Source organism: Malus domestica, chromosome 02 (assembly GCF_042453785.1).
Source record: "Malus domestica chromosome 02, GDT2T_hap1".
Taxonomy (NCBI): domain Eukaryota; kingdom Viridiplantae; phylum Streptophyta; class Magnoliopsida; order Rosales; family Rosaceae; genus Malus; species Malus domestica.
Genome location: NC_091662.1, coordinates 17,717,412 through 17,727,715, shown reverse-complemented (window position 1 = coordinate 17,727,715; position 10,304 = coordinate 17,717,412). Strand labels below are relative to the sequence as shown.

Sequence of the window (10,304 nt, the reverse complement as noted above, 5' to 3'; positions counted from 1 at the left end):
TTAGCATTGCGTAGCTGTGTTAGAGGTAAAATTGCTTTTGCCTTGAGCAACTTTATGTTGTCCTTTTGAAGTTGTATGTCAGATTTCCTTGTTTCGAATGGGGATTGCCCCCTCTTTCTTTTCGGCATCAGGGTGTATTGGAAAACAGGTGTGCTTGATCCTTTGGAGGGCGTTACATTCCTTTTGGTTGTTGTGGGCTTAGCGGACTCATCATTGTTTTTGCTTGAAAATGGCACGGCTTCCCGTCCTTGCTCTTTGGGCAAGGTTTGCCACTCCTTCATTTTGGGTGCGACTTTGCTTGTGGACTTGATCTCTTTTGGAAGAGCTTCAGGCATTATATCTTCATCCATGTAGAACTTGGCGTCACCAAATTGTGATTCAGCTTCGATGAATGGCTTGGTGTCGCCTTGTATCACCTTCACTCATTCTTAGTAGTATTTTAAGCATTGGTGAAGAGTGGACTACATCACTCAATTCTTATGGATCCAAGACCTTCCCAAGAGCAAGATGTAGGAAGTTCTCACGTCAATCATATGGAATATTGTGCTCAACTTGAGTTCACCAATGGTTATCTTGACACGAACCATACCCAACGCCCTTTGTCCTCCTTGGTTGAAACCATGGATTAGCAGACAACTTTGGATTAGTTCACCCACCTTTATGCTGATTGTAGTCATTGTTGACTTTGACATGATCATTATGGCTGAACCATCATCCATAAGCATGCGGTTCAGTTTGTACTTTTTCATGTTCCCAAAGACGAAGAGATGACTGTTGTGAGGCTTTGACCCTAGCAGCAAGTCTTTGTCAGTGAAAGTGATTGCATCATGGGCAGCACATCATGTGGCGTATTCATGTGGCCAAAACTTCAAGCCTTTGTCCTTGCTTTATTGCATTTCGTGGTCGTCGGGGCTCGCCAAGGCTGTTATTAATGCTCTTTGCATCTCCTTGGGCAATTGTAACTCCTTCTCGATGCTAAAGTATAATGCCAGGCTTTCTTCAGGCGTGGAAGTTTTCCTTTCCTTTATGGCTATAGCTTTGTCCTTTTAGGGCTCTTCTATCTCTACTTCATCCATGTGACAGGCAGCGATAGTGCACTGTTGGAAGAAATCATCCAGGAAGTACTCATGCAAGGAGACTAGAATGCATAGCTCTTGCTCCATAGGTTCCTCAGCATACGTTAGCTTAGCAGCTCTTACATTTTGTTTGGGCTTCCTATTGTTGCGGCGACAGTGGTTTCTTGCTTGTTCCACTTTTGGTTTGACAGCTTATGGTTTTGGCTTCCTTGTCTACTTTAAGTCACCAGTGCCCACCTTTCTTTATTGTCGGTTAGTGCACTTTGGTCACTTGCCGCTAAGGATGATTGTGTAGAAGGTGCCGTGTGGCTTGAGCATGGACGAGAATAAGCATGTGTCAATTTGAGAGGCATAGGATCGAATGATCCAAACACAATTGCAGTAGCGTGTGTTGCAGCCGTGTCTTCAAGGTCAAGTTCAATTTGTCCTTGTTGTGCCAGCTTCATGATGAGCTCCTTAAAAATGAAGCATTTGTCAACATTATGGCTCACGATACGATGGTATTTGCAGTACCTAAGATCGTTTATGCGATTCATCTCTTCGAGACACTTGCATTCAGGCAACTTGATCACTTTCTTCTCTAGCAGGTCGTCTAGCATTGTGGCCACGTCAGAGTCTGGAAAAGGGTAGGCCTTCTGCTCCAACTCCCTCAAGGTGTTTTTGTACCTATCTTGGGTGCGAGAATGCTCACTCCTTTTTATCTCATTCTTTTTGTTCTTGTAGGAGATCTTGACGGGCGCAAGGGAGGTCTTGACGGGGGTAGTGTTGACGGTAAAAGCTTCATTGACAGGCTTCTTCCTAGTCTTATCTACCTTCAGAGCGAACACCTTATCTTTCTTGAAGTTAATGATTAGCTCTTTTTTTTCTATGGTTAGCGATACTCAGCCTCATGTCGTGGGAACGAGTCGCCAATTCCTCAAATGTCCTCGGTTTTATGCCTTGGATGATGTAATGTAGGCCCCAGTGCATGCCATGAACGCACATCTCAATGGTGAAAGTGTCAGAAAGCCTATCCTTGCAATCCAGACTTAATGAGAGTCGTCTATTGATGTAGTCAACTGTCGGTTCATCCTTCCATTGCTTTGTACTTGTCAGCTCCAACATGCTTATGGTCCCAGCTGTTGAAGCGATTGAGGAATTCCCTTTCAAGCTGGTCCCAGCTGTTGATGGATTCAGGCTCAAGGTCGGCGTTCTAATAAAAGGCATTACTTTTTAGTGAGCGCATAAACTGCTTGAAAATGTAGTTTCCCTCTGTTCCAGTGTTGTTGCAAGTTTCGATGAAATGGGTAATATGTTGTTTGGGATTGCCCTTTCCATTGAATTGCATGAACTTTGGCGGCTGATAACCCCTTGGCATCCTCAAGGCGTCAATCTTCTTGGAGTAAGGCTTTGAATATAACACGAAGTTATGCGAACTTCCTTGGTACTGCACCTTGATGGTGCAAGTGATCATCTATTGCAGCTGCTAGATCGAGAGAGATCTCATGAGCGTTGTTGCTTGGTCCAGCTTCTATTCGGCTTTCTCCACCAAAGGTTCTTCCTTTTCGTTGGTTTCCTCCTTTGGTGGAACAACCTTCAGGTCAGCTTTGTTGTCGTGTTGCACCTCTAAACGGTTGACGAGCATAGCAATTTGTAAGTCATTTTCCTCCACGTTCCTTGTTAGTCTTGCAATTGCTTCGCTTATTTGAGCCAACTGCTCCTCTATGGAAGTTGTGCCAGTAGTCATGACTTGCATGGCTACGGGGCATAAGCTGCTTGAGTCGACGTCAAAAGTCAAAGACTCAGAGTACCTCCTCGAACTTTCTTCCCTTGGCGCCTTTAGTAAGGCCAGGGTGATCACAGGTTCATGCCTTGGGTGCTCTTGCTCATTCGGCAAAGTTGATGGAGGGGTGGAAAGGACGGCAGAGAGAGTTCTTGCCTTGCTTAGTGTTGTGACGTCCAAAGTGCCACCACTTGCGGCAAGGATGCCCTTGTTCTTCGTGTTGTTAGCGGGAACAGCTTGATCATTTCTTGATGCCATTTGTGTGGTTTTTTAAGACAGAGATAAGAGGCAGAGAGGTCCCACCAGGTGTGCTAAATTTGTAAACACAAAAATTTTGTATCGAATGAAACGAAAACACATGTACAAAGTAATTTTGTATTGATTTGAATTTGTAGGTTACAATCTCTGTTTACAACTTTTCATCTGATTCAGTCTTAAATTTGATGTAGATGGTTGGTTATTGATCCAAGGGTCGCGATGACTTGATATCGGACGAACTGTTGAATGATTGCTTCAAGTTTTAAGCTTGAAACAAACGCGTGGATGATCTTCACCTCAAAAGGTGAGGCAAAGGTAGTGTTTAATGCGGGATTTTGTTGCTTCTAGAGTCTTGGTGACTTGATCTTGAAACGAACGTTGCTACAAGTTTATAAGTTTGCACCAAAGTCTTGAAGGAATTAACACGAGCGCTCGTTGATTCTTCAAGGAAGTGTTTTGGCTTTGGTCGAGAGAAAGCTTCGGCTTTGGTTAAATGTTCTTCGAAAAGAGATTTGGCAGCGTATTAGTCTTCAAAAGTTTGGCAGAGGTTCTTTTTTGTAGAAATTTTTTTTCGACCCTTATGCTTGTGGGAGGACCTTGTTTTTATAGGCCTCTCAAGGCTTGCCTTTGGTTGGATTTGGCTTTAATTTATGTCCTAATTCATCCATGAGAGAATTTAGGCATGTTTTGTGCCTTAATTTCAGCCACTTTACTCCCTAGGGCAAAATTATGAGGCCTTGTTGCCTATTTTGTTAGCAATCTTCAATTCTTGCTTGTTTTATGAAGATGCCTTAACTTTCTTTCCGGTTTTAGAACCAATCTAGACCCTTTTGCCTATTTTTAGGAAGATTTTATATTTCCTTTGCTTGATTTGTGCCACATGTCATTGATGACTTGTCCATTTGTGATGCATCATATGCCACGTGGAGCTTTATGATGCATCATTTGTATGCAACAAAATTTACATGTTTACGGTGACCATTAATGATAAAATGATAGGATGCTTTGACTTAAGAAAATTACATTTTAGAAAGTACATTGCAATTGCAAACGGGTACAAATCCTCTCCGGATCTAAAAAACCTAAGCCTAAGGATCAAATGATCCAGGTCCTTGAAATTTGATCCAAAGGCTACAATTATTATAACAGTTAAAGGGCCCCCTATTTGCAGCTGTTGGATCAAATTTCAACGGCTTGGATCATTTGATCCTTAGGCTCAGATTTTTTAGATCCGGAGAGGATCTGTACTCATTGCAAACAATTGCATAAACAAAAACAAATAGCAGTTTATTGAATGAGGATCCTCTTCGGATCCTCTTTGTGAGGATCCCAGGGATCTTCCAATCGTGTTTGTTCATCATACATTGTGCGACCAGTTTTCGTCTGGTATGGTTTATATTTAATTTTAAATAAATTTTTTTATAATGATTTCTGACCGCACGATGTACGATGAACGAACATGATTGGTGGATCCCCAGGATCCTTACATCCCCAAAAAAAAAAGGCCAAACTCTTTTATCCTAAACTTTCAGAGTAATAGAGGCTAAATATGTAGACACAATTTGCAAACTAAATGATGTGTCATCAATTAAAACTGAACATATTTATCAACTTTCATATCATATCATATCATTTAATTTATAAAATTTTGTTCATAAATTTAGTCTTCCAAACATTACTCAAACTTTCAAGTGTCGTTGAAATAAACCTTAAAGCATCTCCAAAGGAGATGCCAAATTGTCCACATAAGCAATAATAGTAAAAAAAGACAGCCACTAATTGTTTCCAACTGAAATGCCAAATATCATGTGGCATGACATGGAATGGCAAAAAAGGGGCTTGCTGTCAAATTTGACAGCAGCTTCAAGTTTTTTTTAATAATTTCGAAGGAGATTTCGGATGCGTCAACCTTTTTTCCTTCGAATTGTAAGTGTGGTAGAAGCCTATGACTCAAACTTTGCTCAAAAAAGGGATCAATCGGGTCGTCTTGCATTATCACCTCTACAAAAGGTCAATGCTGCTATGAGGATGCTTGCTTATGGAGTTGTTGCAAAGGTGATGATTATTGAGTTGGATTTTTATTTCTTCTATTTTCAATTAAGGGGTTGTATTTTGTTGGATTATTTGTATTTGTTTTAGTATTAATTAATATAACTTTTATTTTGAATTATTTATATGTAAAATTTAAAGTATAAGATAGAAATTAAGAAAAAAAAAATACTGTAATAAAATAATGGTTTAATTTGACATATCAGGTGGAGAGCAAAATATGAAAATATGCCAAAATGCCACATAAGCTGTCAAATTTAAATTTTAAGTTCAAAATTTGACATCTCCTTTGGAGAAAACTCATTACATTGCTCCCTAGGTAATAAAATCAAAATTTTTTCAAGGGCAATTGATCGGACAACCTATTACTCTCGGTAAATCATCCCCCTTGTACAATCACAATTCACAGACATGTGTTATGACTGGCATTTCTAGGTTTCTCGTTTACAATGCCGGTTTGCCACTTAGACTCCACCCCTGCTGGTTTAGCTATAAATTCACTTGACTAGATTCCTGCCTTTTCAACGGAATATAAAACATGTTTCAAAGAGAACTAGAGAGAGAAAGATAGAGGTAGTGAGGTAGTGAGGTAGTGAGGTAGAGAGAGAGAGATAAAAAGAGAGAGAGAGAGAGAGAGAGAGAGAGAGAGAGAGAGATATATATATATATATATATATATAGCAAAAGCAATGATAGAAATGGAACGTATGGGTGGTGGGCTTCCTCCAAGGCATGTAAAATCATCGAACCCTGGTAAAAGTCTCCCTTAGCAAATGGTGTTAGATTACAGAGGAGAGTGATTGTTATGGAATTTAGGAGGAAAATGTATATTTCAGAGAGAGGATTTACAAAGAAATATGAACCAATTTCATTTCATCATCATTTCTTATTGGAATGTGATCGAGTACAAAAAAAACAATGTAGGGCACTGTTACACCTTTTCTTTCTCACACAAGAAAGAATACATCACAGCCATTCATTTCATCTATCTTATGAGATAGCTACAATTGTCACTCTACATTGCGAACTCTCATTCAATCTAGAGCATTCATTTTGGAATGTAATCCAATGGTTCTAATTAAAACAAGTAAAAAAAATGAATTGGTTTATTTCAGCTAAAACACTTAAACACTAACACTCCCTTCTAAGTTTTTAGCTGAAATCACTCCCAAAGCCTTCCTCAAATACTCGAATCTATCCCTTGCCAATGCTTTTGTAAAAATATCAACAACTTCTTCTTTAGTTTTGCAATAAATCAGATCAACTTCACCATTCTGCAGTGCATCTCTGATAAAATGAAACCTTCTGTTTATGTGTCTTGTCTTATGATGTGCCACTGGATTCTTAGATATTGCAATAGCTGAGGTATTATCACAGAGAATCTGAGTAGGTTCCATTTGTTCCTCTCCAAAATCTGATAAAACAAATCTTAGCCAGATGGCTTGAGCAGCTGCCTCTGCAGCACTAACATACTCAGCCTCTGCAGTGGACAAGGCTACACTGCTTTGTTTGATTGAAGTCCAAGAGAATGCTCCAGAACCAAAGCTAAATGCATATCCAGATGTGCTTTTCATATCATCTTCACTTCCTGCCCAGTCACTATCACAGTATCCAATAAGCACAACATCTTTACCCTTCTCATATGCAATTCCATAGTCCAGTGTGCCTTAAATATACCTTAGCACTCTCTTTGCAGTTCCTATATTTTTTCCTGGTTGGATTATGCATGAATCAAGCAAGTAGATTTGCAGCAAACATGATATCAGGTCTTGTAGCTGTTAAGTATAACAAGCTACCTACAATCTGCCTATAGAGACTCTCATCAGCTGATTCACTTCCATCTTCTTTGATTAATTTTTCATTTGTTGCAAGTGGAGTTGCAACAGGTTTGCACTCCTTCAATCCAAATTTCTTCAACAAGGTTCTTGCATATTTCTTTTGATGCAGAAAGATACTACCTTCTGTTTGAATGACACCAAGTCCCAAGAAATAATGCAATAGTCCCAAATTAGACATTTCATACTTTCCCATCATTTATGCTTTAAACTCATTCATTAATGCACTGGAACTCCCTATGTATATAATGTCATCAACATACAAAGAAACAATGAGAATTCTTGCCTCAGTGACTTTGATGTAGAGAGTTGCCTCACTTGGACTTCTGTGAAAACCAGTACTGCAGAAGTGAGAGTCAATTTCCTTGTACCAGGCATGTGTGCCTGTTTCAACCCATACAAGGCTTTCTTAAGCTTGTAAACCTTGTCCTCCTTGCCTTCAATCACAAAACCAAGTGGTTGATCTACATATACTTCCTCATTTAGAACTCAATTCAGAAATTGTGACTTTACATCAAGTTGGAATAGCTTCCATCCGTTCTGTGCAACAAGTCCAATTAGAGTCCTAATAGTATCAAGCCTTGCCACAGGAGCAAATGTCTCATTGAAATCGACCCCAGGCTTTTGAGAGTATCCCTTAGCCACTAACCTTGCCTTATTCTTCTGTATAGACCCATCTAGGTTTAATTTTGTTTTGTAGATCCACTTGACACCAATAATTGGCTTATCAAGTGGTCTATCAACAAGTTCCCAAGTGCAGTTTTTCTCTATCATACCAATTTCTGCCTGCATTGCCTTCTGCCATGACTCATCTTGTGATGCTTCCTCAAAGTTCTCAGGCTCAACTATGCACAGATTGCATTTTGCATACACTTTGTCAAACTCTTGAACTTCAAAGGTGTGTGAACATAGTCTTGTGGACCTGTGATATTCTGCATTGGAATTAACCTTGAACCGTTTTCAATTGATTCATAGACTTCATATGCAAACTCATCATTTACATTGCATCTGTCACTTGAACTTCTTTCTTCTCTTTGTTCTCTCATTTCCACCTCAGGTAGTGGCACACTGATAGTCTTCTCAGATTGAGAATTCCAATCCCATCAAGTATTTTCATCAACTATCACATCTTTTGACACAATTATCTTCTTTGAGACAAGATCATAAAGTCTATAACCTTTCTCACATGTGCCATATCCCAAAAAAATACATTTAGTGCTGGTCTCATCTAGCTTCTGCCTTAGTTGAGTTGGAATGTGAGCATAAGGAGTCTTCTTATCAAGAGCCTTAGTGGGACATCTATTCAGAGTGTACACTGCTGTGTTGACAGCTTCTGCCCAGAAATCAAGTGGAACTCCTTTCTCAACCATCATACATTTTGCCATTTCCACTATGGTTCTATTCTTTCTCTCAGCCACATCATTTTGCTGTGGTGTATAGGCTACTGTTAATTGTCTTTCCATGCCCATTTCTTCACAAAATTTCCTGAATTCAGTAGATGTATACTCCCCTCCTTTATCACTTCTCAACTTTTTCAATTGAAAACCACTTTGCAATTCAATTGTGGCCTTAAATTTCTTAAAGATATCAAATACCTCAGACTTGTTTCTCAAGAAATAGATCCAACACATTCGAGTGCAATCATCTATAAAGTTAAGAAAATACTTATTTCCTGCTTTAGTTGTGGTTTGCATAGGTCCACAGATATCTGAGTGAATAAGTTCTAAAGGAAAAGTAGCCCTCCATAATGCTTCCTTTAGAAATGCATATCTGCAATGCTTCCCAAAAACACATCCTTTACATATCTCATCTGTCATCTTGAGTTCAGGTAATCCCAACACCATATCATGTTCTTTGAGTTGCTTCAGACTGTTTAAGTTCAAATGTCTCAGCCTCCTATGCCAGAGTGTAGAAGACTGACACACATTAGCTTTTAGAGCCATCTGCATTCCAGATTGAAGTCTCATGGGAAAACTTCTGTTTGCTTTCATTGGTACTTTGGCTATCAAGTTTGACATAGATTCATCATCATATATAGTTGCAGTAGTACCACCAAACACCAGGAAGAAACCGTGTTCCATCATATGTCCCACACTAAGCAGATTTTCTTGTAAACCTGGAACTAACATCACTTCCTTGATATATCTTTTCCCCATTTTGGTTTCAACTGCTAGATTGCCTTTCCCTATGACCTCAATATGCTAACCAGCGCCCATCTCAACCTTAGTAGTCATAGTTCTATCAATATCAACCAGCAATTCTTCTCTTCCAGTCATATGATTGCTACACCCACTGTCTACATACCATGTGTCTTCACATTTCTTCATAGTGGCATTATTGCAGACATAGAACATTGTAGGAATGTCATTGACTTGATTCACAAAGTTTGCATGCTGATTTACCTTCTTGCCACGACAGTCCTTTGCAATATGCCCAAGTTTATGACAATTATGGCACCTAGGTTTGTCTTTGAAGCAACATTCTCCAAAATGCAACTTTATCAATGTATGCAAGGATTCTTAGCTCCTTCAGAGGTACCTGCAGCTTTTCCAGCTTGATTTATAGGTTTGTTATCTCCTTTCTTCCACTTTGACTTCCAATTCTTTTGTGGTTTGAACCCCTGATTTCCATTGTACTTATTTTGCTTTGGAGTAATATTGAGACTAACAAAAGCCTTCTCAATGTGAGCCTCATCATGCCTATCAATTCTTTGTTCATACCCTTTTAGAATAGCTACAACATCTTGAACATCAACAATGTCTAGATCCTTAGTATTCTCGATAACAGAAGCAATACTATCATACGATCTAGGTAAACTGATCAGCAATTTTTGGACAATTCTCTGATTACTAATATTCTCACCATAACCCCTCATTTGACTAATCATATCAAATAGTCTAACTAGATATGCAGAGAAACTTTCATTTTCACCCATTTGAGTATATTCAAAATCACGGCGTAAGCCTTGGAGTTTCACAGCTCGTACCTGTTTTATCTCCCACAAATTCTTGTTTCAACACATTCCAAGAAGCATTTGCAGTCTCTTGGATGGCGATTCTCGGAAAAATCTGATCAGAAACCGCCCCTTGAATGATTCCAAGTGCCTTCGCATCTCTGACTATATTCACCTTCAATAGCTTGCTCTCAGCTGCAGTGAGTTCCTCATTCTTCTTCGCAGAAGTTTCGACACCATTTTCGACGATATCCCAGAGCTTGTGCGATCGGAATATTATCTTCATCCGAATCTGCCAGAAATCAAAGCTATCACCATTGAATACCGGCGCACGAAGATCAGCTCCACTCGATCCAGCCATATGAGACGAG

The 10,304-nt window shown here is 39.4% G+C and overlaps 1 protein-coding gene across 1 annotated transcript; it reads right to left on the bottom strand.

The window, feature by feature from the left end:
* Positions 1–9,480: 9,480 nt before the first annotated feature.
* Positions 9,481–10,294, bottom strand: LOC114823096 (uncharacterized). The gene is made up of 2 exons (XM_029098437.1): positions 9,967–10,294; positions 9,481–9,881 (listed from the first exon to the last, which is right to left on the bottom strand). Exons 1-2 carry the CDS (start codon positions 10,292–10,294, stop codon positions 9,481–9,483), a joined length of 729 nt encoding a protein of 242 aa, XP_028954270.1.
* Positions 10,295–10,304: the final 10 nt, after the last annotated feature.